Source organism: Lynx rufus, unplaced genomic scaffold (assembly GCF_022079265.1).
Source record: "Lynx rufus isolate CCGP_SWC_20201006 ecotype Redwood Valley unplaced genomic scaffold, mLynRuf1.p SCAF_2, whole genome shotgun sequence".
NCBI lineage: Eukaryota > Metazoa > Chordata > Mammalia > Carnivora > Felidae > Lynx > Lynx rufus.
Genome location: NW_025814834.1, coordinates 55,244,842 through 55,263,046, shown reverse-complemented (window position 1 = coordinate 55,263,046; position 18,205 = coordinate 55,244,842). Strand labels below are relative to the sequence as shown.

Genomic DNA, 18,205 nt, shown 5'->3' with positions numbered 1-18,205 from the left:
GGTACAAAACTTTATAACCGTCAATCCGGCTATATACAGTATGTACATGTCAATAGAAAATGTATATTCTTAGGTCAACAATTATGAAAAGATTGAAATGTATAATTTTGAACTTTGACTCATTTAGGTTGATACACAACTACTTTTTCTTTTTTAATATTTACAGATCAGAAAGATTAGTCCATGTGAATCATGTGTGAAAGGTTAAGAATGAGTAGGAGTATGAGAGCACGGGCTCTCTTAAATAGATCGAATGTTTATATTCACAGTGGCAGAGTCAGATCCAAATTCATTCCCTAGACTAAGGGTATAAAGTCCACCATCTTGTTTCTGTACATCCATGATGATGAGAGTCGTCAGGTCATCTGTGTTTTCAATGTGGAATCTCCCGTGTTGTTCTTGATGTTGAATTTTTCTTCCACCACGGGACCATGTTATTTCCGGGATAGGCTCACCCGTAAAAGCACAGGCTACTGTTAAAACTTTGCCCTCATCAATGCTGATGTCAGAGGGAAGAGCTTCAATTTTAGGTGGAATTCCTTTATGGAACAACAACAAAAATGTTTTAGGAACTAAAAACACAATGATTTACTTTCTACTAAATTGTATGAACTAAAGGCTATACCGTGCTACTAGGCTTATCTACCTCTACCAGTAATTTCATTGCTCACCTCTTATGCCTGCTTTAAGCATTCTACTAGTTGAGCTTTCCAGTTGTGTCATACTAGATTTTCCCATAAAACTGCTGGAACTCATTTCTACAAAGGACTCTTGCATGGAGGACATGCTTTGGGCAGACATGCTTGCAAATTTCATTTCAGTCATGCTGCTAGCACTGCTGCTGCTGAAACTGCTGAAGGAGGCCTCCTGCTTAGAGGCAGACATTTGGACTGACTGAGACGAGAAGCTTCCTTGCAAGCTCGTGTCACCACTTGTCCTCAATACTACCTCTCTGGGAGGTTCTTCAACTAGAGCTGTGGAGCATAGCAGATACACAGTGAACATTGATGACATCCGGTTAATTGGTGACATCTGACATTGACTTGCAGAAATGGAAAACTTACACACACACACACACACACACACACACAGTAACGTAACCCAAACAATTTGCTGTGGAAGCATAAGCAAATACATACATTTGTCAAGAGCTAGCTCAATGTCTCCAAGAAACGTATCTTTTATATTTCTATCATTGTATTACATGCAGGTGCTAGAATAACTGGGAGAAAAATGATTAGTCATATAGAAAATAATATAGATTTTGTGCATTCTGGAAACAAATGTAACAGGGCACTTGGTAGCTTGGCTTTGAAAGTTAATTTATCCACATATCTGTTTAGCTGTCAAGAAAATTTGTAAGGATGAGGGGAGACCTGTGCCTCTTACTCACGGAATTTAATAAGGCTCATCGGAGTTGGTTGTGCTCGGAAGACAAAGGCAAAAAAACAAAAAATATATAAAGGCCTTAAGCAAGTAAAAAAAAAATGGGAAAGATCTACTTACGAAGGACCGTTAAGGAAGCAGTAGCTGAACACTGGCCATGGAAATTTTTGGCCTTAACTGTGTACTTTCCACTGTCGCTTACTGATGCATTTCGGATTTCAAGAGAATATACATTTCTGGAGCGACTTACACTGATATTTGAAGAAACGGAAATCTAAAATGTAAGGGGGAAAAAAAGAAATGTTTCTTTGAGCTCTTCAGGAATAGATGTGCCATTTTAAATTTTCTTCAATGACATATTCATAATTAAACTTACTGGCAAGTTGTTTTTAAACCATTCGATTTCAGGGGATGGCTCACCACTGATTTCACAAGAAAAGAGAACATTTTGTCCTTCATTAATATTTTGAGATCTGGGCTGTGAGATGAAGGCTGGAGCATCTGAGAGTTCTTTGCTCAGGGTCAAGTCATACTGACACTTGATGATCCCTTGGCTGGTTTTGCCAATGCAGGTGAGGATCCCTTCATCTTTGTGACCGGCCCGCTTGATGGTTAGGGTCTGATCACTGCCTGAGACACCGTATCTGTACTCTTCAGAGTTAGTGAGCTCTACTCCATTCAGTACCCATTTCACATCAGTGGCACCAGCAATGTTGGCTTTTAAGGTCACTTTCTGACCATCAGTTATGCTCATCTGAGTAGAAAATGCTTTAATCTCGGCATGTGTTCTGATTTCTTCTGATGCCTGTGATGTTTTAGTGATTTCCTCATGGACAATGGATTTTTCCAGAGAGGTTGCTTCTGATTTCTTGACTTTTTCAGAAATCTGAACTTTTGAAGCTTCCTCCTTGATGGCTAACTTTTCCTGAGATTTCACTTCTGACATTTTCATTTCTTCAGAAATGAGGGCTTTTTGGGAAATTTCCTCTTGGACAACCGCCTTCTTTTGTGATAAAACTTCAGAGGTCTTTTGCATAGATACTTTCTGTGCCTCAGTGTCTTTTACAGCTAAAAAAGAAACCTCTGTTAGGTGTTAGGCAAACTTAATTGGAAAGAGGTCCCACCCTTTACTCTTTTGTAGTTCTGCAAGTGAATAAATAATATACACACAAAAACAGTTGTTATGCATGATTTTTGAGATCAGTGTAATGATTCTTTAAATTGAAGATGGTTCTTATGACTTAAGGGAAAAGTCTCAAAAGAATAGTCAAATTATTTAGGATAGGTGTGGATTTAGGAAATTTTGATTAATAAAAAAATTGAATTATGTTTTAGAAGATTGAAGGAAAGCAACCTAATTTTTTTTTTTAATTTTTATTTAGTTTTGAGAGGGAGACAGAGACAGTGTGAGCAGGGGAGGGCCAGAGACAGAGGGAGACACAGAATCCGAAGCAGACTTCAGGCTCCTAGCAGTCAGCACAGAGCCCCATGTGGGGCTCGAACTCACGAACCATGAAATCATGACCTGAGCCGAAGTCGGATGCTTAACCAACTGAGCCACCCAGGTGCCCTTGAAAGCAACTTAATTTTAACTGGGAAAAGTAATATAGCTCTTTTATAAACTGCACTGCTTTGGAAAATTAGCAAGAGTGAAAGTTTATGGAAGCAGTACCATTTTGTATATTCACCTGACTTTATTCCTAAATATTCTTGGGAGCAGTGGCTGCCTCTTTGGAATCTTAAATAATACCACATATAATTAGGTACCTGATATGTGCTTTTTATGCCACTCTTAGGCTTTCTTTAAATATGTGTATTTGTGTACAAATGGTATTCTGGAATTTGGAAAACAGTTTTACTGGATACCTCAGTCAGTTAACTGTCCAACTCTTGATTTTGACTCGGGTCATGATCACAGTAAGTGAGAAGAAGCCCCACATCTGGCTCTTCCCTGACAGAGTACGGTCTGCTTGGGATTCTCTCTCTCCCTCTCTGCCCCTCCCCTGCTCATGCTCTCTCTCACTTTCTTGCTCTCAAAATAAATAAATAAACATTAAACCTTAAAAAATGAAAACAGTTTTACTTTAATATTTGTGTGTGTGTGTGTGTGTGTGTGTGTGTGTGTGTGTGTATGTAAGGGAGAATGTTTAGAAAGTTTCCTTAATATCGTTTTTCTGAAAAATATTGGTACGAACAAAAGCCAACCTACCTTTTATAGTTAATTTACAGCTAGAGGACACAGATCCAGCTGAATTTGTTATGGTGCAAGTATAAAGCCCGCTGTCAGAAGTATCAGTCTTATGAACTTCTAAGAAGAAAACTCCTTTGTCTTCGGAGAGTTTATATTTACTTCCTTGTGTAAGAGCCTATAGAATGCAAGTTATTTGAGTGTTAAAAAGTGAGTTAAGTTTAAACATTTTTGGGGAGATGGAGATGAGGGAAGAAGTTAGATTTTTAGGAGATACCATCAGGAGATAATTAAGAAATGGTTACCTTTCCATCCTTTGTCCAGATGACTGTCGGCCGTGGTTCTCCAGTAGCTTTAACTGAAAATTTAGCAATGCTGTCTGAAGAAGCAGTTGTATCCTGCAGCCCAGTAACAATTACTGGTTTGGAGGAAATTGGTTCAGGAGCTTTTGCTTCCGTTTTCTTGGTTTCTGTAGACTCAGCAGTTTTCTGAACTGCTTTCTTAGTTTCTGATGTGCTTGACACCTGCTCATGGATACTCTTAAAGGCTTGTCCTGTAAACTGGAAGTTAGTTTTGGAAGTTCCACCTTCACTAGATATCTCGCAAATGTATTCTCCACGATCCGATTCCGTGAGGTTATGGATCTTGAGCTCATAGGTACCATCTGCTGAATAATGAAACTGGAAATGCCCATTTTCCTTCAGTTTCTTGCCATCTTTATACCAGGTGATCTCTTTTGCACATAATGCACTACTTTCGACTGCACAGGTCAGCTTTGCAATATCTTTAGAAGCTTCAGCCTTCAGGGACTGAGTTATCTTGGGTGGGACAGAGACTCGGAGCTGCTGAGCCTTCTCTGTTGGTGTGGGTTTTGTCTCTGTGGGTGATACGGATTTTGGGTGAGAAGTAACTGGTTCTGGGGATTTCACTCGTTTTGGAGCCTTACTGGTTTCTGGAGATTTCACTCGAGGCTCTGGGGATTTGACTCTCGGTGGTGATGTCACAGCCTTTTCAGTAGCCCTGGCCTTTTGAACAGTCAGAGTAAACTGTGCTTCTTGCTTCCCTTCACTGTTTTCTACCACCACGCTGTAGTTGCCCTCATCAGAAGCCTGGACTGAAGAGATCTCGAAGGTCGATTTGTACTTTGTGGTGGTCACTTGGTGGCGGGCAGAGGTACTTATCACTTGTCCTCCACGCAGCCAGATCACAGTGGGTACCGGCTCACCATCTGTGTCGCAAGAAAACCTTGCGGACTCGCCTTCATACACGGTTATGGACCTTGGCTTTGTTAGAATTCTTGCGGCCAGAGTCGTCTTGATCTTTCTGTGTGTGGATTTTTCTTCCAGCGACTTTTCTTCTACTGCAGTGCTTTTCATTTCTGCAGAGGCATGGTGTTCATATGCTAAGAGACTTTCCCTTGTCTCTGTCATCTGTGACTTCACTTCCCTGACCGAAGAAGAAGCTTCCATCTCAGATGTTTTCTTAAATGATGAAACCGCATACTCCTCTGTTCTTGTTAGCTCAGGGAAGACAGACCGGGGGACCTCTTCGTCTCTGCGTCGGGAAGCATAGGTGGTGTAATCCCCGCCTGTTACATCCAAGGTCGCGTAGTCTGAAGCCTCACCTTTGTAGTTGGTGCACACAGCACGGTATGTTCCACTGTCCTCGGTGTGACAGTCCAGAATTTCCAGGGTCAGGACCCCGCTCATGTTGGTGTAACGAATCTTACTGCTTTCTTGGAGTTCAACGCCATTATGGTACCATTTAACCTCGGCCGTTGGCTTAGACTGAACGTTTAAGATAAAACGTGTATTTTGGCCATATGGTACCCTGTGGGAGCGCATTCTCAGTGTGATTCGAGGCGCATGGTCCAGCGTAAAAGGCTGCTGACTCAAAACTTCATACATCCTTTCTGATGTCTTCTGAGTCTTTAAAGCAGCTTTCATGGACTCGTACCTGGAAAAGATATCAAATCTTGCGGACCTCTCAAATCTTGAGAGTGATCTCTCACTGGACACAGGGCTGGGGGAACGTGGGCGAGTTCTCTCTGGAGTAGGAGACCTTCTTTCTGTGTCCTCTTCATATTCCTCCTCTGGTTGTCGACGTGGCCGGATCAGCTCGGACACTGGCCTCATTAACTCAATGTAGGTTGGAGACAGGGAACGCCGCCGCCTCAGTAGTCTAGACACAGATGAGGAGGACTCTCTTTGAGCATGTTTTGAGATTTCGTATTCTTCCTCAATTTCTGTTATTTCTGTCACTTCTCTCTGTCGCCTGGATTTCTTTCTAGACTTTTCCTCCTTTGACATGTGTTCAAGCTCACTTTTGTATTCCGACAGTCGCTGGGTGGTAGTAACTGGGCGAAGCAACTCTTCATCTTCTTTCTCGGCCATGATCCTTTGCCGTTGTTTCGGCTGTCTGTAGGAGGCCCGGGCGTGCCGTTCCCGCAGTTCTGCGTAACTTGTGCTAGTCTCCTCCTTCATGGGGATGTGATAGGTTGAATATCTGAAGTCTTTTTTTGTTTCCTCCACCTTGACATGAGCTTGTGGTGAAGAGTAACGCAGGCTAGAAAGCTCAAAACGTGGAGGGCTTCGGCTTGGTGGTGAGGCTGAGAAGCCTAATTCAAGCTCTTCTTCAAGACGCAGCCTCTCTTCCTCTGTCCTTTTCATTGCCAAGTAGTCATCAATGGGCAGGAGAAGTTCTTCATCCGACATGTCTCCAAGAGAACGTCTTCTAGGTCTGTAATAAAAGTCATAATCAGGAGAAGGTGTGCGGCGGCGGGCTGGTCTCACCATTTCAAGATCATCTTGGGACAGTTTGGGAATACGCCATCTAGGTCTGTATTGATCTGTAATGCGTGGAAGAGGCATCACATAGAACTGTTCCCATCTGGAAAGGCGGATGCGCTTGGGTCTTTTCTGTACAACTCTGTCAATTTTCCCAGGCATTTCATATTGATCACGTATCTTTTTGTACCATTTCATGTCAGACATAGGCACAAATTGTTTAATGCGTTGGTCTTCTTCTATTAGAGTCTGTTTGTATTTGCGTGGCTCTGGTACTTCATAAGGCATACGGAGTTTTCGCTCTTCCTTCTTTTCTTCCGTCTCAAGTCGGAATTCCCCTTTTACGGTCTTGGTGCTTACAGCTGGTTTGTAAAGGATGGCAGCTTCTCTCAGAGCCTCTTGGGCCACCTGGGTCAGTGGCACCGTTTCAGTGCCAGAAAGAATTTCAGCCATTCTTAGTGTCTTGTCAATTTGCTTTTGTACGTGTCGTTCACGCTCCTCCTTACTCTTGAATTCGTGTTTGACATACCTTAGGCGTTCCACTTGTAGGTGAGCCTGGCAGCTGGTAGATCCAGCTGTGTTTGTGGCTGTGACCCTATAATAACCTGTGTCTTCAGGCAAAGTGTCCCTGATGTGCAAAGCATAATAATCCAAGCCTTCATGGAGAATTTCAATGTTAGGCCCAAGGGACAGCGGCTGACCATCTTTCTCCCATTTTAATGTTGGTGGGGGGATGCCAGACACTCTGATCTCAAAGCAGACACTTTGGCCTTCTTGGCACTCTGCGTTTGCCAGCAGCCGTTTGAACATGGGTCTTAAGGTTGTATCTGTTGGCGGTGGGTGTGGGGTTACAGTCAGCTTTGCCTTACAGCTGTCCTCACCATATTTGTTCCTTGCCACAACAGTATATTCAGCATCATCATCCATAGTTACCCTGCTGATTGTTAACTGGTAAAGACCCTTGTCAGACTCAAAGGTGTACTTTGCATCATCATCACCTGGTTTGATTTTCTGACCTGACTTATACCATGTTACACGAGGCTCAGGGTGGACAGTTATAGTTACTCCAAACCGGACATTTTCACCCACATAAGCTGTCTTGTTATAGAGAGGCAAGGTAAATTCTGGTGGCCTTTCCAGAAGTCTCATTGTGTCAGTTCTGCGCTTAATTTTCTTCATGGTTCTACGGCAGTAATAGTCATAAGTTTCTCTCACACCTTTAACAAATAGCTCTGCATAAGAACTGTCTTCACCGTAGTCATTGACTACTTTGCATCTGTAGGTACCATCATCAAATCTGGTAATGTCTTTGATGTACATGGTGGCTACTCCATCTGCATAGGTGATTTCATATTTCTCACTGTTCTCCAGCTGTCTGACTCCAAAGTACCAAGTCACTTGGGTAGACTGATCATAATTTTCAATTTTGCATACGTATTTGGCATATCCTCCTTCTTCGCCAACTGCATGCATTATCTGTCCAGAAACAGGGCCAATTTCAATGGATGCTACTTTAACTTTAGCAACACTGACTCCCCTCTGAGATCGAATTGCACCGCCGCAAGAGATTCGGGCTGCTGACACAACCATGTTGAGGTCTTTCTTGATCAGAGTGTGGTAGTAACGCCGGTGTTTTAATGTTCTGATGACTTTAGTACTGACTCTTTCTATCTTCTGCTTCAGCCATGGATGCTGGAGTGCCTCAGATGCTGTCATGCGAGATTTTCTCTCTTTCACTAACAGCCGGTCAACAAAATCCATGGCTTCGAGGCTAATCTCTTTGAATGCTTCTTCATCAAAAGTATATTCGGCATTCATGATGTTTTCAATTATTTGTTGGTTAGTTTCTGCCAGGAATGGATTAATACCACTTAACAGCACATACACGAGCGTGCCAAGTGACCACATGTCTGTGGCAGTGCTGACAACATCATGCTGGTGGACTTCAGGTGCATAGTATTCTGGGGCAGTGAACAGAAGCCTGAAGTTGTCCCCTGGCTTCAGCTGACGGGCTTGACCAAATTCTATGATTTTAATGACGGAGCTCCTTCTTGTTTGGTAAATGATATTTTCTGGTCTAATGTCAAAGTGTCCAATATTATGACTATGTAAGAACTCAAGTGCTTCACAGACCTGGCGAACATAACTTACAATCTCTCTTTCGTTAAGTTCAAAAGCGCTTGTGTTAATGCGTTCAAATATGTCAAGTCCTGATATGAACTCAAAGATCATAACTAATTCTTCCATGCTCTCAAATGATTCGTGGAGGTATAAGATGTTTCTGTGTCTAGCAATGTTTAGAATGGAAATTTCCTTCTTTACCAAAACCTGGTCAGTCCCTTTGACTTTAACAAATTTGGCCATGTAAGTCTTCTTTGAGGATGTTTCAACACAACGGTGGACAATTCCAAATTGACCACGCCCAAGATCTTCAGCAATCATATATTTCTCATAGAGTTCCTTAGTTGAAGAGTGAGATGCTTTAGTCATGGAAACTTCCCTGGTTTCGTCTACCTCTTCATCATAGTTCATAGCTCTGGTCTTGTCTTCTTTGGTTATGGTTGGCTCTGAAGGCTCAGAAGGCTTACTCAGGCCAAATTTGTTTTCAGCTATCACACGGAACTGGTAGCTTGTTTTTCCAAATAAGTTGACCACGGTGTAACGTGTTTCTCGGGCCTGTCCTACACGGATCCATCTTTCTGCAGTAGTGGCACATTTTTCGACAATGTAGTTGGTGATTTTGCTGCCACCATCAGAAGCCGGCTCAGTCCATGTTAAGTTGACAGAATCTCGTGAGACATCACTAACTTTGACTCCTCTGGGTGGGTCAGGAACATCTGCCACATCCAGTTCAACAGTCTTCTGGTCAATTCCAAATCTGTTTTTAGCACAGACCACATAGAAACCAGCATCTTTTCTCTCTACTCCATTGGGGAAAACAAGTGATGTGAAAGATCTTGTGACAATAACTTGATAGTGTCCATTATTGTCGATCAGATCTTGTCCTTTCTGCCAGGTGATCACAGGATCTGGTTTGCCACTGAAAGGTATCTTGATGCTGACCACCTCACCTCGGAGAGCGTGAACCGCTCCCATGCCTTCAAGCGTTTTAGGCAAGTGTATCTTAGCTGGAACTGTATCAGAATAAAAGAAGAAAGAATATAATTTAGCAATACCCAACACTATTTAAGTGCAACAACCACCCCCCACGAACCCTAATTAATATGTCATCTAGCACCAAACTGATGTTTACAGATTTGTAGTATTTACCTTCCACTTCCAAGGAAGCCGTGCCAGACACAGATCCCCCTTGGTTGGTAGCTCTGACTTGATAAACTGTGGCATCATCATCTGTGACACTTGCAATGATGAGCTGGTGGTAACCACCCTTAAACTCTTGAATCCTGTACTTTAATCCATCTGCAATGATTTCTTTGCCTTGTCTGTACCATTTCACAATAGGTTTTGGGTGACCAGTCACTTTGCAGACCAGGGTAGCATTGCTCTGATATCTGACATTTAGATTTCTCAGTTCCTCTTTAAAGTGTGGCGCCTGAATTGGGACATCAGATTTAGGAATGGCAGGTTCTGATATTTCACTCCATTCACTTTCCCCACCTAGGTTTTCACATTTCACACGGAACTCATATTCAAGACCTTCAATAAGGTTTTGCACTGAAAAGACAGTTTCTCGAATTTCTTCTGTTGTCACAGCAATCCATTTATTCTGCTTCTTCTCACGTTTCTCAAGGTAGTAATTTCTAATCTTTGCACCTCCATCACTGGCAGGTGGCTTCCAAGCCACAACACAAGAATCTTTTGTGAGAGCAGTAATAGTTGGTTTGCCAGGAGCACTTGGCTTTTCTGTTTCAAAGAAACAAAAAGGATTTTAGTCATGAGGTGAAACAAGCAGCTCTATTAAAAGCTTAGTTTTCAAAAATAAAATTTTATGAACTCCAAAGTTCTAAGAATTGCTATTCCAGAAAAACGAAATGGGTTACTTTATACTAAGAAACTTATCAAAACACAAATTTCCTTTTTAAAGAAGAAGATGGGGTTCGTTTTTGCCCTTAAAGATGTGCAAAAATTCAATTTAAATGGGATAAAAGGTGCTTGTACTTTGCCTGAGTCTTGACTGTTTCCTTTCAAAAGTTATTTCTATTAACAAGAGTTTTATGTAAAGATGGAATTTTGCCATATGAAGATTGTAGAGGTTGTACAAGAGGTTGTACTCACCGAAAGGACTCTTAATGATCACAACTGAGGCAACCTCTAGAGGGTCACTGATGCCAAAAGTGTTCTGAGCCGAAACTCGGAAGTAATAGCCAGCGTTTTCTGTGAGGTTTACAATTCTACAGGTTGTCACTGAGATGGCTGAAGACACCAATTGCCATTCAGCCCCTTCCCTGGCCTCACATTTCTCCACCACATAGTTGGTGATCCAGGAGCCTCCATCATCTGCAGGCGGTTTCCAGCTGATCACTGCAGAGTTCTTCAATAGAGCTTCTATCACAATTGGTCCTGTAGGTTTGTCAGGTTTATCTGTTGGGAGAAAACACAATTGTAGTGGGTTTTTTTTTTTTTTTTTGTAGTGTGTCTCCTGAGATCTATTTTTTCTTCAAAAATTAAAAAAAAAACTAAACTAAAACGAAATACCTTGTATTTCTACATCAAGGATGGCATCAACTGTTCCAAAAACATTGCTGAGCTGAACTTTATATTTCCCAGCATGAGTCTTACGTTGGACATTCTTCATGACAAGATGAGTATAGTGCTCAGTGTTTTCAATAGTAATGTTTTCTGAGTTTTGCAAAAGTTTCTGGCCATAGAACCAAGTGATGGCAGGTACTGGACGACCAATGTACATAACGTGAAGTCGAAGTGTCGAACCCACAGCACCATAATACTTCTCTTTCAGTGGGTAACCAGGATGGAACTGTGGTGTTGCTTGTAGGAGAAGCTTACTACTGGTTTCTACCTCTCCAACCTCATTTGTAGCTATGCAGGTATAAACACCTTCATCTTCTTGTTCCTCTGTCATTACTGTTAAAGTATGTGTGCGTCCGTCTGAAGACATTTTGTACTTCCGGCTTTGTACCAGCTCCTTACCAAACCGGTACCATTTAATATCAGGAAGAGGCCTTCCAACAATCTGGCATGAGAGTTGAGCAGCTTCGCCCAACTTGGTGGTAACATCCTTCATTTCTTTGCGCACTCCTGGAGCCTCTCCAGCTGAAGGATATGAAAGATAATATTAATGTATTAATATTACTACCAAATCTGTAATCCTCTGTCCTTGTATATCAGGAATGAATTTATCCTTTTGACTAACACTTTATTAGATACCATGGTTTATATATGAGTCTAATTCTTAAAAATTTCATAGTGCTTTTCCTGGGGTCCTATGGAAAACAGGGATTCAGTGAGCACACCATTACATTATTATGTAGAGTGAATTTTCCCTTTACATTGGGAGACATCAACAATGTATAGGAGTAGGATGCCTGGGTGGCTCAGTCAGTTAAGCATCCGACTCTTGACATCAACTCAGGTCATGATCCCAATGTTGTGGGATTGAGCCCCACATTGGGCTCCACGCTGAGCGTGGAGCCAGCTTGGGATTCCCTCTCTCCCTCTCTCTGCCCCTGTCCCACTCTCGTTCTCACTCTCACTCCTCACTAAAAAAACAATGTATAGGGGCTTGGAGAAGTATGAATTATGTCTATAAATCTGTAGTATCTTGGCCCTTGTTTAGGTTCTGCACCTAATATCTACTGAAGTTATGTGCTTGGAATGATTCCTGTAGAATGTATTGGCTATTCCATGTGTGTGTATATGCCAAAGTGAGTGATTCTGCCCAAACACTTGGCCTCCAATAAAGTTTTCTAGATATCTACTTAATATAGGGAAAGAATTAGCCTTAACATGTTACTTAGTTTGTAGGTCATGAGCAGAGAACTAATGCCAACTTACATGTTAGTTTAGTCTTTACAGACATAGCAGTTCTTCGAGGTCTGCTAAGCCCAGTCTCATTCTCAGCAAAAACTCTGAATTCATATTCAGTAGATTCTAGCAGACCCCCTATTGTGAATTGCCTGTCCTTGATGCGGTCCTTATTGCTCTTCTTCCAGGCACTGTCTCCAGACTGCCTATATTCAACCCAGTATCCAAGGATTTCTTTGCCACCATCACATTCAGGTTTCTCCCACTGTAGAGTGACGCTGTCTTTGGATATTGAAAGAATCTCAAGTTCTCCAGGTTGGCTTGGCTTATCTGAAATATTTTAAAACAATTGAAAAGGGAATCAGCTTTACTGCTGAAATAAAAGAGAAAGACCAAGATGGCTTGCCTCTATGATTTGAAACCCTTTAGAAACTCTCTCCTTACCAAATGGATCTTTGCAAACAACTGGTTCAGAAGCAGGGCTGGTCTCACTTAGGCCAACATCATTCTGTGCAATGATGCGGAACTGATATTCAGCATCAGGAACAAGCCCAGTGACAGTGTACATTGTGGTCGTTATCTGAGTCTTGTTGTGTCTGACCCACTTGTCAGTTGATGTCTCCTTGCGTTCAATGTAGTAGCCTGTGACTCGAGAACCACCATCGTCTTTGGGCCGGGACCAGGACAGGCTGACAGAACTCTTGGTCACATCAAGTACTTCTGGAGGATTGCTTGGAGGCTCTGGAGGATCTGGATATAAAGTAGGAAACATGTTGAAGAGTACAACCCCATATCTTGTAAGCTGATGGCTTACAAAACAAAAGAGTACTGAAAGAATTTTTACAGTGTTGTGGTTGGAAGAGTACTTACTCAGTGGTGTTTTTGGTATGACTGGTTCCTCAGACTTCAAAGGTTTGCTTATGCCAAACTGGTTTTCAGCTGAAACACGGAAATGGTATTCCACATTCTCTTTGAGGCCTTTTACAACCAGAGATGTACCTCGGACTCTGGAATCAATGGTATACCAGGCGGCTTTAGACACTTCTCGTCTCTCAAGAATATAGCCTAAGATGTCGGCACCGCCATCATCGGCAGGGGGTCTCCAACTGACCCTTACAGAGCGAGCTTGTATGTCATCATATTCAAGTGGCCCTTCAGGAGTGTTGGGATTTCCTATCACCCTGACTTTGATGTAAACAGCCTTCTTGCCACACTTGTTTTCCAGAACCAGGTCATAAGTGCCAGAATCATCCCTGTCTGCTTCTTTGATTACAAGCTCAGTGTGTGTTTCAGAGGTTGCAATCATGGCACGTTTACTAATATCTTGGCCTTCCTTGGTCCATTTACATATTGGGAATGGTTTTCCTTTGATTGGTATGGTAAGTCTGATGACTCCACCTTGTCTTACAAAGATACCTTCTTGGTATCTTTCATCAAGTTCATAATCAGGATATTCTGGGAAAAAAGATCCAGTTACAATTAGCATTTTTGTGGGGTGGATGGTAAGAAACAAATCTTAAGACAATCATAGCAGAAAGTAAATGATCGTATGTCTTACCGAGCATTTCAGTGACTTTGACTGTTCCTGGTACCTCAGCAGGCTCCCCAGGTCCACCAGCGTTACAGGCTAGGACCCGGAATCTGTATTCAGCGCCCTGAGGTAGGTGTGTTAGAGTATACTCCCGAATCTTGGTTGGAGTGGTGTTACATTTGGTCCATTCGTGTTGATCTACTTTTTGCATTTCAATCAAATAGCCTGTGACTTTAGATCCTCCTTCATCTTCTGGAACACTCCAGGCCAGGGAGACTGATGTCCTTGTTGTATCAGTAACTCTTGGGTTTTGCGGCTTTCCTGGAGGAGCTGGGAATAAGACAACAACATATTGTTAAAGTTGCTGCAAAGCTGAAAATCAACTGTGCCACCTAACATTCAGTTGTGTAAACATGAACTGTTGGCATTAGAATACACTGTTGTTAAAATTTTGTTCATTATTATCAGTTAAAAATACTCAAAACTCTTTTTCCTTTGTCTTACATGTGCTTTATTTATGATTACTGCCATCTTACGTTCATTATCAGCTTTTAAAGTGCTTTCAGAGATATTGTTCTAAACATTTAACACTGATATAGGGCATATATTTTAAGTCCCTTTTTTTTTTTAAAGAGTAGGGAATAGACTCAAGAGGAGAATAAAAAATTACTTGCCAAAAGTTGCTAGGGGCTGGAGCGGGGAGGGGATTGGTGACAAATGAACTTTTTGGGCTGATGAAAGTATTCTGTATTTTTATTGTGGTGGTGGTTATATAACAGGACCTTTTCAAAACTTAGAATTACATATTTCAGAAGGGTAAATTTTACTACATTAAATTATACCTCGATACATTGACTTAATACAAAATGTATTTACCAATTGGATCCATGGCAACGATGGGTTTGGAAGGACGACTTGGTTTTCCAGTCCCTCTCACATTAATGGCTGTGACACGGTGTTCGTATTCTAAGCCTTCAATAAGGCCAGTGGAACGGTACCGTGTCATAGTCACTGGTACTTTATTTACACGGACCCATCGATCTGCTCTCACTTCTTTGCGCTCTATAATATATCCAGTCACTTGGGAGCCACCATCATTTTCTGGTGGATACCAAGTCAATGTCATGCCATCACGGGAGACATCAAATATCTGTAATGTTTCTGGAGGTCCAGGAATACCTGCAGCAAGACAGAGGTAAACACATTATGGCAATGGGAATAAATTAAAATAAAGACGCCTACATTTCTGTGTGTCTTAGCTTTTTACGTAGTATATAAGGCTTGTGACCCTTTTTCTAATGTTTTCATTTTTGTACTTTTCTTGAGGTTCCTCACTTTCTTCTATTTTATAAACATTTATTAAGCACACATTCTGTATTTTTTTCTGTGACCTAGCTAGTCCCTCTTGCCTCCCTCCCTCCTTCCTTTTTGCCTTCCTCTTCTCTTTCATTAAAACAAAACAAAACAAAACAAAAAAAACAAAAAAAAAAAACTAACCATGTTGAAAACTTCCAAGAAAATTCAGAAACCTTAGAAAGACCCTGGGGTTAATTCTGTGATCTATTTTTGCTTAGGGCATAGTAAAAACAAATTCCTTTCTGTTAACATTCAGAATAAGGTGGGGAGAATGGGAGACTGAAGGGTCCAAGGACTTACTGATGCTGCTGCGACATTCTATGACCTCAGACTGTAAGTAAGAGCCAATCCCGAAGCGGTTTGTTGCAGCCACACGGAACACATACTCATTTCCTTCAATGAGTCTGGTAAACTTAAATGTCGGTCTAGTCACTGATTCAGACACTGGCAGCCATCCTGGACGATGGGCATCACGTTGTTCTACCACATAACCACTCAGTGGAGCACCACCATCCAATTCAGGTGGTTGCCAGGAAATGGTAATTGAAGTAGCATCAATTTCATCAATCTTAATAGGCCCAGTTGGTGGACCAGGCTTGTCTATGAAAGAGAAAGAAATCCAGGAAGTTAGTTTTCACTTCAAATCAAAATTGGGTGACTGAACATCAACAACTTGTGTGTGTCTTTGTCACACGTCCTTACCAAGAATGATAACTTTAATGGTCTCTGAAGTAGTTCCAGTTACATTCTTTAATTCAAGTGTATATTCTCCAGTATCTCTGATAGTGGTTTCACGGATGGTTAATTTAGCTACTTTAGTATGAGTTTCAACCGTGACACGCTCTGATTCTCTTAGTTTAGAACCAGCAAAGAACCAGGAAGCAGCAGGAGGTGGGCGACCAGCAATTGGTATCACCAGTTCTACTGGTCTGCCAGCTGGGACATGGATGGTCTTTTGAGGCATTGTAGAAAGATCGATTGTTGGCAATACTGTGAGGAAAGAAAGTAGGCATTTATTCTTAAGCATTATTTCTAATGACGAAGTATCATGAATTCAGAATTTTTATTTTACCTACTATTATTGATGTTTTTTGGCAATTTGATACATACCTCTGAGGTCTTGTACAGTTACGGCTGTCACGATCTCTCTTGGTTCTGACACACCTTTCTCATTTTGTGCCCTTACTCTAAATAGGTACTGTTCGCCTTCGTTTAAGGAAATAACAGTGTGCTCTAGGACTGTGGGTTTTAAGGTGACAACCTTCATCCATCTCTCAGTGCCAGCTTTGCAGGCCTCAAGAACATATCCAGTGAGTCGGCTACCACCATCGTAGAGTGGTTTTTCCCAGGCAAGAGTAACAGTTGATTTGGTGACATCGACCACTTCTAGCTTTGTAGGCACCAGAGGTACTTCTGAGACCAGAACTGCATCAGATGTTTCACAAGGTTCCCCAATGCCATAAATATTTTCTGGCAGCACTCTGAAATAGTACATGGTTCCTTCTACAAGTCCGGAAATTCGATAAAGTGTCTTGCTGCATTTGGTAGTTACTGTTTTGAATGCTCTCATGGCAGCTTCACGCTTCTCAATAATGTAATTGTTGACAGGAGCTCCACCATCAATTGTGGGAATTTCCCAGGTAATGGTCACAGAATCTCTTGATACTTCCTTAACTCTCACTGAAGGACAGGGACCAGGAGTATCTAAAAAAAAAAAAAAAAAAAAAATAGAATGCAAGATTCATACTTATTTGCTGATTGGTTGATAGTTTTTTGTTTTTTGTTTTTTTTTTTATGGGAAAATGTATTCAACATAGTTTCTCTCTAGAAAGGTGATCAATCATAGGACAAAGTGTAATTTTTTTTTTTTGTAAGAAATCTACTCCTGGCATAGTCATTTTTAAGACAAATACTTACCATATACTTTAACAAGGACTGTTGCTGATTTCTTGCCAGATTGATTTTCAGCTTCAATGGTGTATTTTCCAGCATCGTACCGGTTAACTTTGTCCACGATAAGTAAAGAGTAGCTGTCAGTGGTGTCAATAATTGCCCGGTTTACAAGGTCAATGCCCTTCTTGCTCCATGTAATGACAGGAGGTGGTCTTCCAGATACAGACACCATCAGGCGCAATGAGGCCCCAGCTCTGATGGTCACGGTCTTCTTTAAATCATCTGCGAGTTCTAGGTCTGGTATTTCTGGAAAGTAAATGTCAAAATTTAATTAATTCATGAACAGGTATGATGAGAAAATAATTCACCTAAAAGCTTATATTACAAATACCTAGTCTTTCCACAGGCTCAATTTCAGCAGTTGACTCGCTGTATTCACTCATACCCTTCACATTCACAGCAGCAACCCTGAAGGAGTATTTCTGGCCCATTTTAAGGTCTGGCACGGTGAATTCAGTATTTCTTATTGTGGCATTGGTATGCACTCGGTACCACTGATCGGTGTCTTTCTCTTGCATTTCAAGAACATATCCTGTGATGTCAGTGCCACCATCATACATGGGCTTGGTCCATGCCAAACTAATGCTGTACTTGGTGGTATCCACAACTCTTGGAGCAGAAGGTGGTCCAGGGGTATCTATGGAATTTAGAAAGGGGGATTCAGACATGATACAAATAAGGAAGTTTTGAGGTTTGTATTTTTGGTTTTCGAGACTCACAAGTGCATTATTCTCCCCCCGCCCCACCAGTATTTCAAAAGGTCTTTTAATGTTGTAATTAAGGTTTAAGAAAAAAACCCTATAATTTATTAAATTCATTATTTCCAAAGGCCTTTATTTAGTAAAGGATTAAAAATTTAAAAAGTGGGATTCATTGAAGATGTATCCTTACGGGCCATAAGAAACACAAGTTAACTTATAATCTTTGCATCTTAACCCACAAGTATGTGGTTAACTGATCTTTCTTCTGATTCTTCTATCCCCAGAAGTGTAAGGCATTATTGTTCTTTGTTAGCACTCACCAAGATAATCTGTGTAATTTAGCTCTTCTGCTAATATAGGG

General features: G+C 41.4%; 1 protein-coding gene across 5 annotated transcripts in view; it reads right to left on the bottom strand.

The window, feature by feature from the left end:
* Positions 1 to 240: 240 nt before the first annotated feature.
* Positions 241 to 18,205, bottom strand: part of TTN (titin) — a 273,279-nt gene continuing 255,314 nt past the window's right edge. For all 5 annotated transcript variants that reach the window (XM_047083326.1, XM_047083327.1, XM_047083329.1 and 2 more), the window contains 19 exons: positions 17,475 to 17,780; positions 17,108 to 17,389; positions 16,301 to 16,894; positions 15,893 to 16,180; positions 15,491 to 15,790; positions 14,711 to 15,013; positions 13,862 to 14,164; positions 13,174 to 13,758; positions 12,748 to 13,053; positions 12,334 to 12,633; positions 11,017 to 11,592; positions 10,597 to 10,902; positions 9,631 to 10,224; positions 3,880 to 9,494; positions 3,596 to 3,752; positions 1,763 to 2,454; positions 1,507 to 1,660; positions 672 to 974; positions 241 to 539 (listed from right to left, as the gene is read on the bottom strand). In XM_047083326.1, the coding sequence (XP_046939282.1) occupies positions 241 to 539; positions 672 to 974; positions 1,507 to 1,660; positions 1,763 to 2,454; positions 3,596 to 3,752; positions 3,880 to 9,494; positions 9,631 to 10,224; positions 10,597 to 10,902; positions 11,017 to 11,592; positions 12,334 to 12,633; positions 12,748 to 13,053; positions 13,174 to 13,758; positions 13,862 to 14,164; positions 14,711 to 15,013; positions 15,491 to 15,790; positions 15,893 to 16,180; positions 16,301 to 16,894; positions 17,108 to 17,389; positions 17,475 to 17,780 (12,263 nt within the window). The remainder of the gene's footprint in view (positions 540 to 671; positions 975 to 1,506; positions 1,661 to 1,762; positions 2,455 to 3,595; positions 3,753 to 3,879; positions 9,495 to 9,630; positions 10,225 to 10,596; positions 10,903 to 11,016; positions 11,593 to 12,333; positions 12,634 to 12,747; positions 13,054 to 13,173; positions 13,759 to 13,861; positions 14,165 to 14,710; positions 15,014 to 15,490; positions 15,791 to 15,892; positions 16,181 to 16,300; positions 16,895 to 17,107; positions 17,390 to 17,474; positions 17,781 to 18,205) is intronic.